Source organism: Colletotrichum phormii (genome assembly GCF_030913505.1).
Source record: "Colletotrichum phormii strain CBS 102054 chromosome Unknown BDP81scaffold_16, whole genome shotgun sequence".
NCBI lineage: Eukaryota > Fungi > Ascomycota > Sordariomycetes > Glomerellales > Glomerellaceae > Colletotrichum > Colletotrichum phormii.
The window spans coordinates 235386-253178 of NW_026851458.1; the positions used below are offsets into that span (position 1 = coordinate 235386).

The window sequence follows — 17793 nt, forward strand, 5'->3', positions numbered from 1 at the left end:
TAGCCCTTGCCGTAATAACGAATAGATGTTTACAACATTACATCTACAATGGGTGAGACGGAATGAACGTTGGCGGGTAGGTAGTGTACGTCTTTTCGTCGTCTAATGCGTCTATAAGCCGTTCCACTCACGGTGATGTAACATGCTCACGGTAACACGATATTCATGAACAAGGTAGCGTATAGTGGTGGCATAATTCGATTGTATTAGGGTGTATGATACAGTAGGCAGGGTATTATCGGGTATCAGATCTTCCAGTGAAGAGTCAAGCCATTCTCTCATACGTTCGTAAACAAAGCAAAAGCAAAAAAACAAGAACATAATAAGCCCTCCAACTCCTTCCTGTTGCCCTTATCCATCAAGGACGTAAGCACAGGACATCATAAGAAGACAGATATGGGTATTGCCACACGTTTCGTTTGGATTGTACAAGCCAACGAGAACAGTGCGCCAAGGGTATCAAGGATGTGTCGGCATTCGAGAGGTACAGCACGCGCTGCCTTAGACGCGCGAAGAGCGGTACCAGCGGCGGCGGCCGGCGGGGCGGCTGTCGGCAACGGCGGTGCGACGACGGACCCAGAAGAGGCCGACGAGGGCAGAGGCGAGCCAGACGATGGCGGACAGGAAGCAGAAGGCAATGTTGGCCTTGTTGCGACCGCAGGCATCACCGCGGGGGTGGAAGTTGCTCCAGTCAAAGATGGGACCGCAGCCATCACCGACAAGCTGTTGATGACCATGTTAGTTTTGATCGGGAGTTGGCTTGCAGTAGTACGAGAGAGTAAAGTAGTAGAGAATGAACCTACGTTGACGAGCAGACCAAAGGCGACAAACCAGAGGATGCTGAGGAAGATGTCCATGGGCCAGTGGATGAAGCTTCCCGAGAAGGGGAGGAGCCATATCAAGGCGAAAAGAAGCGACAAGCTGGCCACCACGATGGTGTAGATGTAACGGCCATTGTCCCACGACGAGGTGTTTTGAGTCGCGTGGAGGTAGGCGCCGGTGATACCAGCCACGATGGCTGCGAACACGAGCTGAGCTCCGCGTAGGATGAATTGCACAATACGATCAATCGCCATTGTGATTGATGTTGTTGGATTTTTTGCAAGCTTACAAGCTTTTGTAAGAGGGTTTGGAGTGGCTTGGGATGATGGACTTGTCGCACGGAAGGTCTGCTGATCTTGTTGTCGGATGGATGAAGAATCAGAGCGGAAGTGGAAACTGTGAGATGATATTACTCTATTTATCAACCTCTCCTCAGGATAGGCCGAAGAAGAGTCGTGCGACAAGGACCAGTAAGAGGAGAGTCACATCAGGATGACGATCTGGTGGGAAAGCAGGTTTGGTAGGCCATGGCGCTGGGGGTCTGCAGACTTTCTCGTCACCGCCGAGCACAGCAGACGCGTCTGGATCACGGCTTGAATGTGCCGATACTTTTTGACTAAACCGCTGGGCCTACCCATTTCGACAAACAACATCCATCCCGCAAAGGAAATAAAGGTTGTCTAACAGGAGGGATGTGTAACGACACAAGTCCCGAGACCTTTGCTGCAGGACGACGGCGGTACACGCGCAGAGTCCCTGCCAAGATACGATACCTCCTCCTCCTCCTCCTCCTCCCGGCACCCGTAGCACACGCGAGAAAACGGAGCGAGGGAACAAGGGCGGGACTGGCTAAGAATGTCACCGGGGTTTGGGCTTCGTGGCACTCTGTCTGCAGTCCGTGTTGGCTTTTCTTTCTCTCTCTGAGTCTCTGCCCAGCCTTGTGAGGTCATCAGACTGGGGGCTGGGATGGCCAGAGGAATAGACAATGCCAGGCTAGCATGACTCTGATAGGATGTGGCTGTCTACCACCCCGGTCGTGAAGTTTGAAACAAGCTTTTGCCGGGGGCCGCGATACTTACGATCCTTGCCCTGCACTGCAGGAAGCGCGGTGATTGCCCCCTTTGTTGACCTTTTTTTTTTTCCTTTAGATAACCGTTGGGGGTTTTGGCTGGCGATTTGGCTTGTTGGTGTAAGATTGGCGACATTTCGAACGCCGTCAGCCAATGCGACGGCTTCCTGGGCAAAGGAAAGGAAAATTGCAAGGCTAACAAGGCCGAGACCACTAGGCCGAACTACCATAAATGAAAGCAGCAGTACTCGTGTAGGTTGTAGCACATCGCGGCCTGGGGCTATTGGAAGGATGAGATCCAACCAGCATGACTTCATCGGACGATTCAACTGATGGAGGCATTCTGTGCCGTAATTCTCTTCGGTCTGAAAGACACAAGAATGAGTAATACTTGCGCAACATTGGGACTGCGGCATCGCCAGAATGTGACTTACAAGAGGCCGCCCTTCGAATGGCTTGCGACGTGTGTGGCGATCGTTGTGGCTCAACTGGTTCCAGACTCCCCCAGATCAGCAAGGAAAAAGCAGGCTTGGGTGCCATTTTGAGGGGGCCGTCACGCGGCCAGCGCGGTGCAACATGTTTGGCCAGATGTGGCTGATGCTGCCCTGTTTGCGTTGGAATGTCGTTGTCCCAAGATGATCACCAGAAATCATGGTTCACCGAACAAGGTGAGTCTGACGTCACAGTCACATCGAATATTCTGGGCCGACGGCTCAGCGGCCCAACCAGCTTCAGCCACACGACGCAAAACGCCTCTCAAGCGGCAAGCCTCATGAGCCGTCTCCGAATCCGCAAATGAGACCAATCTCTCCTGCCTTAGCTCTTGATGTGCGGTCGGACATTGGTGATTGATTCAGGACTATTGCGCTTGCTTCTGGTAGCATCGTCTCGTCGTACTGGCGTTGCTACATATTACCGACTAGGTAGTCTTCATGCAGCCTCTGGTACCGCCCATCGATACTAGGTAGAATGCCAGTACCCAGACATTGGAAGCTCGAGGCTAGCCCTTCGCTATTACGTAGGGCCAAGCGCAAGTCCGGCGATGGTCCTAGTTGCGAGATTGAGGGTCGTCGGCTCGATCTGGCGGTGAGTGGATCGCAGCCACGCGTTCGATTGGGGATATGATGTTGTCCAAGACTAAAGATGTGAGCTTCCGTGCCGAACTTGCCAGAGGAGTGAAGATCGAGGGATCATTGTTGGGCCGACCACCGGGAAGGTTGGCTTCCCCTTTCAATCAAGATGGGATGGAAATACTTCACAGGATCGTAGCGGAGACTCGGCCGAAATAGCTATCGGCCCCGAAAGACCCGCTCTCGGCACTTTGTGGGTCCATCGTCGGCTCTTGCTCTGTGGGGTCCCTCGGTAACCCCACAAATCACCGGATGTCTCACATCATACATGGCCCAGAATTTGGGGTACATCCTGGTCTGGATCGGGGGTTCAATAGCCATGCACCTGTTCCTAGTTCACCTGAGTTTTGAGGAAGCTCAAGACAGTAATTAAGACTCTCAACCATCCTAGCCGCTTGCCGGAGATCGAGTGTCCGACATACGCCGCCATGAAACCCTCTAGTTCGAATACCGGCTTTTTCCAGGAACTCCCGGTTCTGCCGAACCAATTCTTCGACGATGCCAGCTTTCAGAGAGCCTTGAGGCGTACGTATTTTAGAAGGCGAGGTGCTTTCGTCCCATGGTGCTAACCCTGTCTAGTCTTCCTAGCAAAGGACATTATAGAGCGTGTCGAAGTCGACATCGCGCAACTGGGCGAGGATGTACTATCCGACCAAGTCTTTTCCTGGATCACAGACTCGGAGAAGAACAAGCCGTACCTTAAGGGTAACGGCCGTGACTCCCTTGGGCGGCCTACATCGGAGCTGGTCGTCGGCGAAGGCTGGCGCAGCCTGCAAGACTTTGGTATCAGGAAGGGCATCGTCGCTACAGGGTACGATGCTTCACTTGGCTCGTCCGCCCGCGTGGTCCAGTTCCTGAGGATTCACTTGTGGGGGAGTTCGGCTTCCAACGTCACCTGCCCATCGGCTATGCAAGATGGGGCAGCTCGGCTCCTGCAGCTTCATCTTTCAAGAGACATGGAACCAACGCAACGAAAGGCATTGGAGAATGCGCTTCAACATCTTCTGTCTAGGGATCCAAAAACTGCCTGGACTAGCGGGCAGTGGATGACCGAACGAACCGGCGGAAGCGATGTTTCTCTCACCGAAACAGTTGCCCAGCATATTCCATCCTCGGAAACGGCCCTCGCAAGTGCAGCGGAGAACATTCCTCTAGGCCCATGGTCCATTTCCGGATTCAAGTGGTTTTCCAGCGCCACGGATTCAGCCATGACCGTCCTCCTCGCGAGAACGCAAAGCGGTATCAGTGCCTTCTTCGCCCCAATGAGGCGACACAGCCCTACGGCATTAACAATGACTGGACGGCCCAAGGGCGCCGCCGGAACGGAGCTAAACGGTGTCCGGATCCAAAGACTAAAGAACAAGTCTGGTACGCAGTCGCTTCCCACGGCCGAGCTCGAGCTCGATGGCATGCAAGGTTGGCTCCTGGGCCAAGAGGGCTGCGGCATCAACGAGATCAGCACCATCCTCACTCTCACGCGCATACACTCCGCCGTAGGTGCTGTGGGATACTTGGGTCGAGGTCTGGCTGTCGCGAGGGCATACGCCAAAGTCAGACAAGTCGGCGCAGGTAAGGGTCAGCGGATGCTCCTGACGGAAAGCCCACTACACATGCAGACCTTGGGGGAGATGACTGGGGAGTATCACGGTCTCATGCTTCTGACTTTCTTCACGGCATACATTTTGGGGTTGGACGAGAACCCGCAAGCGGGCAGGTCTGATCTATCGGATGCTCTTGCTGCCATCACACCAGACCAGAAACACATTGCGCCCCTTTTGCGCATCCTGACACCGCTCTGCAAGGCCTATGTCTGCAAAAAGTCGATTCCGCTGCTGTACAATTGTATGGAGGCTCTCGGAGGTGTCGGGTACATGCTGAACGAAGACACCGAGTACCTGAACATCGCCAGGCTTTACCGCGACTGCTGCGTGCTGTCAATCTGGGAAGGCACTACGGATGTTCTCGCAACAGACTTCTTGCGAGCATTGAAGCATCCAAAAGGAGGACAGGAGTCCATGGATGCGCTTGACGCTTTCTTTGCCCAAAGCCATGCCGAAGGAGAGGCCAATGGTTGGAAACCAAAAGACTCGTGGAATGCACTCAAAGCCTCCCTGGTGGAAAAGTCGCAGGCGGATCTCATTGGAGATGCAAGACAAATCCTCTGGGTCGTGGCAGAAGCGCTCATTGGCGTGTTGCTTCGCGCAGACTATCAGAAAGATGAGAGCCAAGCAGCATTCGATGTTCTCTCTCGCCACCAAGCTCGCTGTGGCGGTGAGACATTTGGGAAACCGACTCGAACAACGTCGAATGAGCCGCAGCTTGGTACACAAGACAGATTGGAGAGGAACTTTACCATCGTGTACGGTAGATCGGGCTCAAACAAAGCGCCTCTTTCAAAGCTTTAGAGCCGCATTGCCTGCCATATGCAGAATATTAAAGTTCAACATGTCATCATTCAAGCTGATGTGAAAGACGCAAACCGCTCGGCAGTCCCACGTGGTGTCCCGAGAGGTCCGTGATGTGGGCGATGGTCTATTCGCCCGATTTACACCAACTCGATGCCCATCGATCAACGACGGAAAGGACAAAGCCGGGAGGCCGGTGGTTACATCTCTAGACGACGGCCTTGAGCCAAATCTCTTGTAGATTGCAATTGATGTACTTGCCATTGTCGTCCTGCTTAGGCAACTTAGGCCACGCGGAGAGTAGGTAACAGCAGATCCTAGCTCTCTGACTCCCCGACTGCCACACCCACGTTACTATTCTCAATCAAAGAGGCCCAAGTGCCACGTCCCAAGTCTCGTGTGCCGGTGGCAGCAACGTGCCTATGGCAACCTCACTAATTAGAGTTTCTATCCGGGCGCCCAACCGATTAGCGTTGCTCGATTTGGATTATTCGCAAGGAAGCTATCTTTTGTCCGCCCGCAAGATTGCCCCCATGTTCAGTGTCTCTTCGGCGTGGGATCTTCGGAGAGGGGTTTACCCGGGATTGTTATAAGCTGTTTTTCTTCCTTATGTGTGAGGGGGGATGCTCTTGGATATTCTTCTCAATCGTCTGCCCGCTTTCTCCACCATAACTTTCCACCGATTCCATCTGAGCATCCACCGACCGAGATGCGGATGCTCGCCACACTCAACACGAGATCATGTTGGAGCCAAGTCCAAATGTGCACTTGGAAAAAGACGACAGTTATCTCCCCGAAGTCTGGGTAAGCCGCTCTGGTTTCCTCGGCCTATAATCGACACTTGTAGCTAATAAGGTATTGCTTGGCAGGCCTGGTACGCCATCGGCGTCTTCATAATCCTCCTACGATTCGCGGTTCGTATTCGTACCGTCGGGATTCGAGGCTTCCGCGGTGACGACTACTTGGCTTTACCCGTGAGTTACTGGAAGAGAAAACTCCTCAAATTGGCACTGATGTTGATGCGTTGCAGTATCTCGTGTTGTACAGCATCAATGTTTACGTAGTCCAAATATGCTATTACACAGGAGCCAATATCGACATCACTGAAGATGCGGTGCCATCACTATCAGATCACGATGTCGCAGTTCTCCAGCTGGGATCCAAATTGGAGTTCATGTCCTGGTATACATACCCAGGTAAGCCATATTCATTACCCTGCGTATTTCGGTGTCTTGGAATCGCTAGAGATTAACAATGTCAATAAAGGTTGCATCTGTAAGAAGCCTTACCTACACCCAAGTTGACACACCGCCCTGACCCGGAAATCTTAGGGGTCTTGAAGTTCACCGTACTATTCTTCTACAAGCGTCTAACACTTGGAATTCTACGGAGACGGAGCCTGGTCGCGTTGTTCTGGATCTGCGGATTATCGTACATCGTTTTATGTCTCACGGTGACACTCAGCTGCCAACCGTACGTGCCCCGCGACAACCGCGATCACTTTCCTGACTATGATGAACAGCTACTCCGACAACTGGCGAATCCGGCCTCTACCAGGCCCAGAGTGCACCTTCCGACCGCAAAACTTTTGGATGCTGTTGTGGCTCAACGTCTTGACGGACGCGGCCCTCCTCTCCATCCCCGTTCCGATCCTCTGGCACCTCCGCGTGTCCTTTAAACGCAAAATCGGCGTCAGCATCCTGCTTTCATCCGGCGTCTTCGTCATTTCGACGGCAATAGTTCGAGCGGTCACGACCTTGGGCGGTGCGCCGTCCGTCATCAATATCAACAGGTGGGGGTTCCGCGAGACCGCCGTCGGCCTCATCACCGTTACCCTGCCGGTCCTGAGCCCGCTGTTCACGAGAGCGTTCTGGCGCCACGGCCCGTATATTCGAGACTACTACGATCGGCTCCGCGTTTCGAGGACGCCTCCTAACAACGCCAGGTTTGGCAATTGGCTGGGGACGATGGTTCTCAAGTACATTGATGAGGAAGAGGGAGATGTGTTATGCAGCCCAAGCGCGGCGAAACAGTTGGAAGAGGCGGGGTACCGACGGGAATATACCGAGCGGGCAGGGTCCTACAACATAGGTAGCGGAGAAAGCTACGAGCTGGAAACGAAGAGCGGTGATACGAGTACGAAAAGCTTAAAAGGCATGGAGACGGTTTGACAATTCAAAGTATAAGGGGGTTTGAAGAGAATATGGCGCTGGAGCATCGAGGCATACCCCATCATGATTGACTTTGTATACACTGATACCCAAAGGGAGTAATAGGACGGGTTCAAGACTGGAAAGTGTGTAGGCCAGGAAATGCTGCTGTGCTGGTGTGGAAATGCTGTCACCTCTGGCGAAATGACAGTCAAATGAGAGGATCTCTAGAGAAGCTTGCAATGATTTGCTGTTCCAAACATGACCATGATTTGTCTCAAGTGCTTAAAGTACAGACCAGTTGAAGATTCCTACGTCGGGCTTCTACGTGCTGACCAGATAACACGAGTCTCAGAGGCGCGTAAAGCCAAACAGACACAGTGTTGCAAGCTTGACCCCAGTGTGAGACCATCTGACTGAGGTATGCGGTGCCGCTGAAACACTATCCTTGGTTTGGCAACTCGTATGGGCAGACTGTAGGTTGTGAGGAAGAGGAAACAACTCGCCGAAAACTCCGCCGGCATCTTGGCCGGCGGGATGAGCTCCGGTCGCCCCATAATCCCGGGCGGAGTCATGGAGTAAACCGATGACTCATAGCGTTTTGTAGAATATGATTCTCCGATTACCTGGTAAAGCCGTAATATTGTCCAAAAGAGGTGGTGACATCTCCGGTTGCATCCCCCGCATCCTTCAGCGCTGCCTAGGCCTATGACACCTGGAAACTTTACCCCAAGGTGCTAATACCTTGTCTGTCGCGTACCGTCGCGTCCTTATAAACCCCCACCATCTTCACATCCTGCTATCTCACACCCATGACGCCATGCGATTTATGCGACCGCAGCCACAATGACCGGACCGGTCGAGAAAAACGCGATAGTGATATCAGATGGCGAGACGGTATCGGAAATCGACGAACCTAAACATCCGAGTAGCAAAGCCCTCGGGAAACGAAAGGTAGACATTGATTTCGAGGAGAAGGAAGTCTGGGATGCCGATTCCGACTTGGAGCTCCCTAAGCCCAAGAAGCAGAAGGGCCGGCGCGCCGCAACTGGCAAGGGGAAGAAAGATAAGGCGAAGGGAAAAGGCCGGCCATCCAAGAAGAACGGCGTGGTGAAGATCGACGACACCGAGGAAGAGGACGACCTCGATGTGGCGGAAGCGCCAGACTACTTGAAGGAACGAAGGAAACAATTCGATCAAACCCGGGAAAGGCTGCAGGAGGCAGGGCTGTTGCTACCACCGGACTACTCGGACGTCGTATTCCCCGAAGATGACCGACCCCAAAACCTCGAGCGACGTCCCCATTTCGACGAGAGCACGAAGATCAAGCCCTGCAGGCCATACGAAGATGTCGAGCTCGAGTATTCGGCAGGTATCATACCGGCGTCTATTGCCCAGTACTTGCGCGAGTATCAAATCGTCGGCGTCAAGTTTCTGCACCGTCTGTTCGTCTACCAAAGGGGAGGGATCCTTGGAGATGACATGGGTCTCGGCAAGACGGTCCAGGTTGCGACATTCCTTACGGCAGCTTTTGGCAAAACCGCCGATGAGCGGGACAAGAAGAGGCTCAAGAAGATTCGTGACGTGTCTGGTCGCTGGTATCCGACAGTTCTGATCATCTGCCCAGGATCCATCATCGAGAATTGGAAGAACGAGTTGAACCGCTGGGGATGGTGGAAGGTTGACGTTTTCCACGGCGCAGGAAAAGAGGATGTGCTGTCCGCTGCCAGAGCAGGCCGGATAGAGATCATGATCACAACCTATTCGACGTACAAGAATCACAAGAGCTTAGTCAACACAGTCAAGTGGGACGCGGTCGTCGCCGACGAATGTCACCAAATGAAGGAAAGGAGCTCCGAGGTCACCAAGGCGATGAACGACGTGAACGCGCTTTGTCGCATCGGCTTGACGGGTACGGCGATCCAGAACAAGTACGAAGAACTGTGGACTCTCCTGAACTGGACCAACCCTGGCCATTTTGGCATTCTGTCGGAATGGAATACCACCATTACGAGACCTCTGACGCGGGGCCAATCCCACGATGCGACCTTGAACCAATTGCGGGATGCTCGAACTACCGCGAGAAAGCTTGTCACAAACCTGCTCCCAGGCTTCTTCTTACGCAGGATGAAGACGCTGATCGCTCACCAGCTGCCAAAGAAGAGCGACCGAGTCGTCTTTTGCCCCCTCACGGACCAGCAGCAGGAAGCGTACAAGAACTTCATCAGTAGGCCTGATGTCGAACTTCTGCGCACCCTATCGGACCCGTGTGAATGTGGCTCCGGCAACAAGCAAGGGTGGTGTTGCCGCAAGACGCTCGACGACGGCACGGGGTGGCAGTCCATCATCTTCCCCTGCGTAACGACTTTGCAGAAGCTGTCAAACCATCTCACTCTCCTGATTCCGGCTACGGGCAACGAGCAAGATGACAAGCACAAGAGAGAGATGCGCACGCTTCAAACCTGCTGTCCAGACACGTGGAAATACCTCTACAAGAACCGGGACGCGATCATGAACCTGGCCAACCCGGAGTTTTGCGGAAAGTGGAAGGTCTTGAAGAAACTCCTCAAGTACTGGCATGACAGCGGGGACAAAGTGTTGGTCTTCTCGCACAGTGTTCGCTTGCTTCGGATTCTTCAGCATCTCTTCCACAATACCAGCTACAGTGTCACATATCTGGATGGGTCGATCAGCTACGAGGACAGGCAGAAGGCTGTGGATGACTTCAACTCTGACCCGACTCAGTTCGTCTTCTTGATCTCGACCAAAGCTGGTGGTGTTGGCCTGAACATTACATCGGCGAATAAAGTTGTCATTGTCGATCCTCACTGGAATCCTTCGTACGATCTCCAGGCCCAAGATCGCGCATACCGTATCGGTCAAGTTCGTGATGTCGACGTCTTTCGACTCGTCTCTACCGGAACCATTGAGGAGATTGTCTACGCGAGACAGATTTACAAGCAGCAGCAGGCAAACATCGGCTATACAGCTTCATCCGAACGTCGCTACTTCAAGGGTGTTCAGCAGGACTCTGAGCGCAAAGGAGAAATCTTTGGATTAGAGAACCTCTTCACGTACCGCGAGAACCAGCTCGTGATCCGTGACATCGTCAACAAAACCAACATCGCAGAAGCGAAGGCTGGGACCGGTATCGCAATGACCACTGTCGACATGGAGAAGCTCGCTAAGGAGGAAGGCGAGGAGCTGGGCAAGGTGAAGCTGGAGGGGGGTGCGGGTGCGGATGCGTCGGAAGACGGCGACATGGGCCAACTCGCAGCGTTCCTGGCCGCAAAGACTGGCGAAAAGGCAAAGAACCAACAGGCCAAGAGCGATGCCGTGCAGGCTATCTTATCTGCGGCGGGCGTCGAGTACACGCATGAGAACTCGGAAGTGATTGGGACGTCCAAGATCGAGGAGCAGCTCTCGCGCAAGGCAGAGATGGCCGCCAGCTCCGATATCGAGGGGGAGGGCGACAGCGCTCTGTTTGCGGATATTCAGGTGTTTGACGCGCAGGCGCAGAAGCTCAAAGGCCTCTCGTATGTCTATAACCCGCCAGAGGACGTCATGAGACGGCAGTTCTGCTCCATGGCGCGCGAGTTCGGGTTCGCGACGGCGACGGAGTTTGCGCTTGTCGTCGGCAGCTGGACGCAGGCGCAGAGGCGGAATTGCCTGGAGGCGTTTTACAAGATTCGCGAGGGTAAGATGTTGGCGGAGGAGACTGTCAAGGCGGAGACGCAGGCGGAGGAGGAGGCGGCTGTGAAGGAGGAGGAGGAAGTCAAGGCCGAGGTGAAGGATGAGCCTGGGACTGAGGTCAAGGTTGAGGTGAAGAGGGAGAACCTGACGGTCGATGATAGTAGTACAGAGACGGACGACGAAGATGAGAACGAAGACGTCAAGGAGGAAAGAGATGCGGAGAGGAAGCCGACGGTCAAGGATGAGGATGGTGGTGGTGGTCCCAAGCGGACGCCGATTTTCATCTATGACAGTGACGATGATGAACTTTGATGGTGTTTTTGGGCAGTGGCTATGAGATACCCCACGGCGTTTAGCGTCTTTGGAGATGTTTAACTAAGAGTAATAGAAAAGAAGCTTCGCGGCTTCGATATCTAGAGTAGCGGTTCAGGGAGGGCCCATGCTGTAAAATGAATATCGTCAAAACAGGCGGCGTTGAACGAAACATCCACCCCGGCTAAGACCGAATACAGTTGGGACACTACGATGGCCACTAGGTTTTTGAAAAAGTATCTATATTGAATCACAACGCCTTTGGAAACTCGTAAGAGTATGTAGTTTTTCAATTTTTTTTTTGAGACGTGTGGTTGGTTTGGTTGGAAAACGTGAGGTTTCCTTCCCACTCAAGTATGCGACCAATACCCCGGGTATTATTATTTTCAAACCTGTCGTCGACGAAGACATGTATCTAATGAGCCTCCTTACTCATACCAGTTATCCCAGAATCTCAGAAACTGAACAGCAAAAAAGAAACATCAAATGCAAATAAAGCCATAAAGGCAGCAGAGCATCTTCTCCCGTCATGAACTCCCCGCCACGATGCTCATCTCATTCCACACTCGCCAATGCTCAAAACTTGTCATCAACCCCCGTCGCAACCTCAATCGCCTTCCTCTCCCGGTTATAATCAACCCACCACCGATGACTCTCCTCCGTCCCCGTCCACTCCCCCGTCACGGCATCAATCTCATCCCACGGCTTGGGCGCCAAAATGTAGTGAATATTCTTCACCTCCTCGTCCCGCCAAATCTCCCCGTGCACGCCCTCCCACCGCAGCGTCTTGAGCGCATTGTACACGTACGGCAGCGCCACCCACCGCCCCCGGTACAGATCCGACAGCAGGCTCTGGTCCGCGAAATCCATGTCCATGGCCCCTTGCTCCATGTGCTTCACAATCTGCCGGAACAGCGCCTCGGACGGGTTCACGACCTGCAGCCCGCCGTTCATGAAGCCCAGCGGCGACGCCGTGACGGGGTCCGGGCCCGTATGCTGCGCCGTCTCCGGGTCGTTGTGCTGTGTGCTAAAGGCGCAGTTCTCGGGCGTCCAGTCGGATGGGTAGTGCGGCTTCTTGAGCGGGTTACACACACACGCGTGGCCGGCGGCGAAGACGCGGGTGCTCGGGTTCTTGACAGCTAAATCATCGAGCGTCGGGCTCTTGGGGGGGCTGCCGCCGATGGCAGCGCCGGGGGTCTGCTCGGCGGCGAAGTCGCCGTCGTCGAGCTCGAGCTCCATGAGCTCGTCCATGTTGCGCAGGACGAGCATGTCCGAGTCGAGCTGGACGACGCGGGAGTACTGCGTCAGGGAGAAGGGGGAGAGCTTGCTCCAGCAGTCGTAGAAGCGCGGGTCGTTGGAGTAGTCGCGGCCCTTTGTCGGGAGGAGGTACTCGATGCGCTGGGCGGGGATGCCGCGGCGCTCGAGGGCGGCGAGGCCCTCGGCGGGGAAGGTGTCTGTGTAGAGGGCGACGAGGGGGTAGGCTGAGCCGGACTTGATGAGGGAGTGGTTGAGGGTGAGAAGGCCTGAGAGGTAGTCTAGGTTGGTGATGAGGGTCGTCCAGACTGTGGGTTGCAGTTAGCTTTGGTGTTTTTTGGGGGGGTTATTCACCGTTTGCGACAATGCGACGGAATTGGGAGCTTGGGTATGTGGGAAAGCAAGTGAGGTTGCGGAGGAAACACAAGGGAAAAATGTTTCAATCCCATGTTTTCTTGCATTGCGACAAAAGGTGCAAAGGCGCAAAAGGGAAAAGGGATCACAAACCCTTGTCCGACTCTACGGCGCGTTTCCCGTCCGACATATTGGCGGTGGTGGTAGGAGTGGTAGTGTCGGTGATTATCGCCACGATTGCGACTTTTGCCTCACTTTTTCAGAGAGACGACCTTATCTGTTTGCGACTGTTCTGTATGTAATGCGAGCCGCGCGTGCGTATGCGTGTGTGCGAATCTGGCGGGGCAGATTCCGATGGTGGAGGTGGGGTAGATCTCGAGATAACACGGTCTCGAGTGACAAGTAGTTGTCGGAATCACCGGGATGTTTTTTTGTCGTGGTTGATCTCTCTCGAAGCTTCCCTTTCTACGATATCGCGCGCTGATTCTTGCGTCGTTGGCGTTCTGGGACAGTCGTCGTCAAGCTCCTTCCGTGATGTAAAGCGAGAAGTGTGTGAGAGGGAGGAAAGAGAAAGAGAGAAAGATGGGGAAAAAGTCGGTTTCACGAGATTAGCATTTTCACGGGAATGCAAAATAGTGCTCAATGGCAACTGCTTATTTAGTGTTTTAGCCAAAGGTACCTGACCTTACCTTACCTCCTCCTCCCCCCCTTCAGCTGGCTATCCTCGTTGCGGGATTACGGATACAGAAACGTAACAAAGCGCAAGCAAAGCAACAAAATAAAGGCCCCGAATGGACCACGAGTCATCCCCACGATGTGGTATTGGACGCGCCGCCAAAAGGAAACTTTTTTGCCAGAATGGGTTGGCTTTTCCTTTACCTCCACCTTACGGAGTCCTCGCCGGGCCTGCTTCCTAGTTCCTGACATGAGTGGTAGCTAGGCTGAACCGGGGTTGGAAACAGAGAAATCGCTGATAGACAGCGACTGATTCCGATCGGCCGTCATATCGATGACGCCATCGTTATTTGGAAAATCGGATGCCCGAGAAAGTAGGTAAGGAAGTAGTACCTGAGCGGTTTGGGGGAAGAGACTATGACAGCTAATAAGATTGGCTTACAAAACAAAACGGATACCTCCTCTCAAGACACACAGATAGCGAAATGTATCCGTAAAAGAGAAGCGGGCCGGAGAGATTCGGACGTACTCCTCTTTGTCCTCCACCCAACCTGAACTCTGTCTGAGTTGGTCAGAGAAAGTGACTCGTTGATCATGGTGGTGGTGGTGGTGGTGAGACGGGCCCGGGTTTGCGACAAAAGGGCGTGGAGCAAAGTGACAACTATCCGTATCCATTCTTAGTTATTCTATTCTTTTTTCTCGCATGGATTAACATGGCATAATAAGAAATGCCCATGTTCAAAAAAGAGGGGTTGTTTTCCCATGGCTTCCGTGTGTGAGAGTCATAGACTTCCTGCTCAGCTTCCGCCCAGAAATAATACGGGCAAGAAACAACACCACGGCAACTTATCATGGAGTTCATCCCTGCATTTAACACCTCTAACCTAATGCAACTGCGTTGTTTCCCGGGGGCCTAGGCAAACAAAGACGCTGGGCTAGTGTTCGGCACGGTATCGATTCCTTAGCAGTATATATTTTTGTAGCTTATAAATTTACTAAATTTTAATATAATATAAATAGATTTCGCTTATAAATAAATAGCTTTATAAAAAAATAAATTAGAGAGTTTCTATTAGTTTATTATAACTAACACTTAGAATATTTACTAAAATTCTAAAACTTATACTTAATTAGTACTCTAAAACTAGTACTCTATAATATAAGAAATAAATATTAATATTTCAATGAATATAAGGGCTACAGATGTTTTATAAATATATCTAGACTCATAGATTTTTCACAATTTTAAAGATATATTTATAATTTATAAATGCAAGTATCATAGGAGTTACGTGCTTAAGACGTTACATGGTAATAAGAGGCTCAACTGAAGTACATATCTACTGAGATACAACGCTTTGTACGCACGTACAGCTCGAACGTAAATACGCTTTACATATAAATGTTAAAGCGTCAACAGGCACATATGCCCGTATAAACTTAATAATAAATACACGGGCTTAAGCATAACATCTGATTACATGTGATTACATGTGATTATATATAATTACATGTGATATTTATATTATATATAGACTATACTTTCCCACTATATCATAGAATAATCATTAATATAATTAATTATCTAATTATCCCAACTCGTACCTCAACTTCTTTACCTTTTTTCTTTTTGTCTATCTCTAACCTCTTAGTGTAAATTAACCAAAACGCTGTTTTTTATTGAATATTATATAATGTTTATTAATATAAATTTATAAATAATAGTTAATCTAATATTTAATATACTATTCAAAGTACTTTTTAAAATAGTAAGTATTAGTAATAATATATTAATTATAATATGTATATTTAACTTATTTGTTTTTTTACAAACTCAAAAAAATTAAACCAAAAATGAAATTAATATTAAAGTATTGTATTTTAAATTAAAAATACATAAAAGTATTATTAAAAATAATTAATAACGTTATAGCGGTAAAGTTAATTAGTTTAAATTAACAAGTAGTTAATAGTAAACAATTATTAATAAATAACAAATTGGTATATAAAAAATATTAATAGGTAATAAAATTAAGTAGTAAAATTTTTAATTTTAATTAGTTATTTAATTATATAATTAGGCGTAGTACGGCTGAATCAACTATTTGGCTAATATATATTTTAAAATGATATATTTTAGGTATTACTTATATATAACGAATTATAAAAAAATTTGCAGTATTTACTAAACACTATGCTAGGTAAAGCTCAATAAAAAGATGCAACATTGTCAGCCTTCTTTTCAGCAATTAGAATCCGCGAGTCACTTTTGTAATTGTTAAGCTTGCCCCGTTCCCGTTTCCCGACGTCCGGACTACCATCTTTCCGTTCCATGACACTGCACAAGTTGCAACCTTTCATGGCTATACACAGCCAGAGCTTCCCGTGTCGCAAACAGAACTTGCCGCAAGAGCTTCGGGAAACCCCCCAAAACCCCATGTAAGGAGCTTTCGTCAACGCGCAGCTTAGATCGGACGGCACAACCAATTACAGAGCTCGATGGCCGTTGACGTGCTTTTGCGATCCCGGTGCGGCCCAGTAGCTGCATCCAGCATGTGCGCACTGCGCGCGCGCGAGAGCGAGGCGCATCTGCTGGTATTTGCATACCCTTACCTTAGGTACTCCGTAGGCAACCCTGCTCCGTAAGGTACCCCTCCTCACTATGGAGAACATCGGTTTCCGAGATTCCGGCGTTCAAAAACTCCGATTATCGTCGCGGTGATTATCTCTCTCTCTATAGGTACTCACGAGACTCGTTAGTCCGCACGCCTGGAGTGTCCGGAAAAAAAAAAGTCCCCTTCCTCTAAAAGAAGATAGATACCCCAATGAGTGACGATCAAGTTCATTTTGCTGTCTGGCAATGTTGACTTTCCTGAAGTTACCACCACTACATATCTTCATCACCACACACCCACCTCGTAATACCGCAAAAGGGGTTGCTTGTCGTTTGAATTACGCTACATCCTTTGCGGAATATTTCTCAGTGACGGGATTATCGTTTAGTACGGATACATACTAGAATATACGTAAAACTCCTTCAGTCAATCCTGTAATAGGACTCCCCTTCAATCGTGTAGAGCTTTTTCCTGGGGGAAAAAAAGCCGGCAGGCGGCGCCAGAAGACGGCCTCGCCTCTCTGACAGCACTCGCCTGGCAAAATTTCTTTAATGACAATAGAGGCCTGATATCACCCACTAAAAAATGAATAAAGAGGAGTGATGACTCAGGCCACGATATGCTGGACAAGTCTGGCAATACATCCTTAAACAAGAAACATTCGGATTACGGCTGTGAGATGACTTTACAACCGCAAGATCTCCGCGCACTGGAGCTACTACAATCATCGTCAGTTTGCCCGTCTCTACGTATTGAACTGAACTGAAACTGAACTATCGACGAGAGTTCTGTCGACTTCTGGGCTGGCAGTGGGCTCACACTTACTATCAACCAGACAAACATACGCCAAGATGGCCGCCCCCTTAAATCCTGAGTCTCGCCCATTTGGGTGATTCTCATCCCCCGCGCGGAACCCATCATCACATTGGCATGGACCTAACATTCACAACAATAACCAAGAAACTCCATCCTCGTCCCTCCGACTGCTTCTCAACGGAAGTCCAACTGCACTGCTCTCGCAATCACCTCGTAAAGGAAATTTCAACTGGTCAAACTTCAACGAAATTGTGATGGTTAATACCCTACGAGCGGGTTACAATGATTCAAAAGACAGTCTACAACGCTCTTTTGCCTCTCAAACTGCCTCCCCCCCCCCCCCTCTTCCCCCCTCTCACCAAACAAACAAAATCAGAAACCCTTTCCCATTCCCGATTCCCCCATATCCCAGACCGAGTCAACAACAACAAAAGAAAAAGAAAGGTCCAAATTGATAATGACCAATGACCAATTAGAAAAAAAAAGAGAGAAAAAAAA

At 50.7% G+C, this 17793-nt stretch overlaps 5 protein-coding genes across 5 annotated transcripts; 3 read left to right on the top strand and 2 right to left on the bottom strand.

Moving 5' to 3' along the window:
- Positions 1-501: 501 nt before the first annotated feature.
- BDP81DRAFT_325083 (membrane-associating domain-containing protein) lies at positions 502-1076 on the bottom strand (the record flags this gene model as incomplete). Its single annotated transcript, XM_060584946.1, has 2 exons — positions 502-723; positions 804-1076. 2 exons carry the CDS (start codon positions 1074-1076, stop codon positions 502-504), a joined length of 495 nt encoding a protein of 164 aa, XP_060442448.1.
- A 2298-nt stretch (positions 1077-3374) lies between these two features.
- Positions 3375-5471, top strand: BDP81DRAFT_482888 (very-long-chain acyl-CoA dehydrogenase). Its single transcript, XM_060595035.1, has 2 exons — positions 3375-3546; positions 3601-5471. Exons 1-2 carry the CDS (start codon positions 3450-3452, stop codon positions 5424-5426), a joined length of 1923 nt encoding a protein of 640 aa, XP_060442449.1. The 5' UTR covers positions 3375-3449; the 3' UTR covers positions 5427-5471.
- Positions 5472-6176: 705 nt separating this feature from the next.
- On the top strand, positions 6177-8058 carry BDP81DRAFT_353564 (uncharacterized protein). The gene is made up of 5 exons (XM_060586251.1): positions 6177-6230; positions 6296-6400; positions 6457-6622; positions 6758-6899; positions 6949-8058. The coding sequence occupies exons 3-5, from the start codon at positions 6601-6603 to the stop codon at positions 7595-7597; spliced, it is 813 nt and encodes a 270-aa protein (XP_060442450.1). The 5' UTR covers positions 6177-6230; positions 6296-6400; positions 6457-6600; the 3' UTR covers positions 7598-8058.
- A 197-nt stretch (positions 8059-8255) lies between these two features.
- Positions 8256-11805, top strand: BDP81DRAFT_433206 (SNF2 super family protein). The gene has a single exon (XM_060590839.1). The coding sequence runs from the start codon at positions 8423-8425 to the stop codon at positions 11579-11581; it is 3159 nt and encodes a 1052-aa protein (XP_060442451.1). The 5' UTR covers positions 8256-8422; the 3' UTR covers positions 11582-11805.
- A 352-nt stretch (positions 11806-12157) lies between these two features.
- Positions 12158-13379, bottom strand: BDP81DRAFT_462987 (family 8 glycosyl transferase; the record flags this gene model as incomplete). The annotated part of the gene is made up of 2 exons (XM_060593960.1): positions 12158-13143; positions 13343-13379. The coding sequence occupies 2 exons, from the start codon at positions 13377-13379 to the stop codon at positions 12158-12160; spliced, it is 1023 nt and encodes a 340-aa protein (XP_060442452.1).
- Between the last annotated feature and the right edge of the window lie 4414 nt (positions 13380-17793).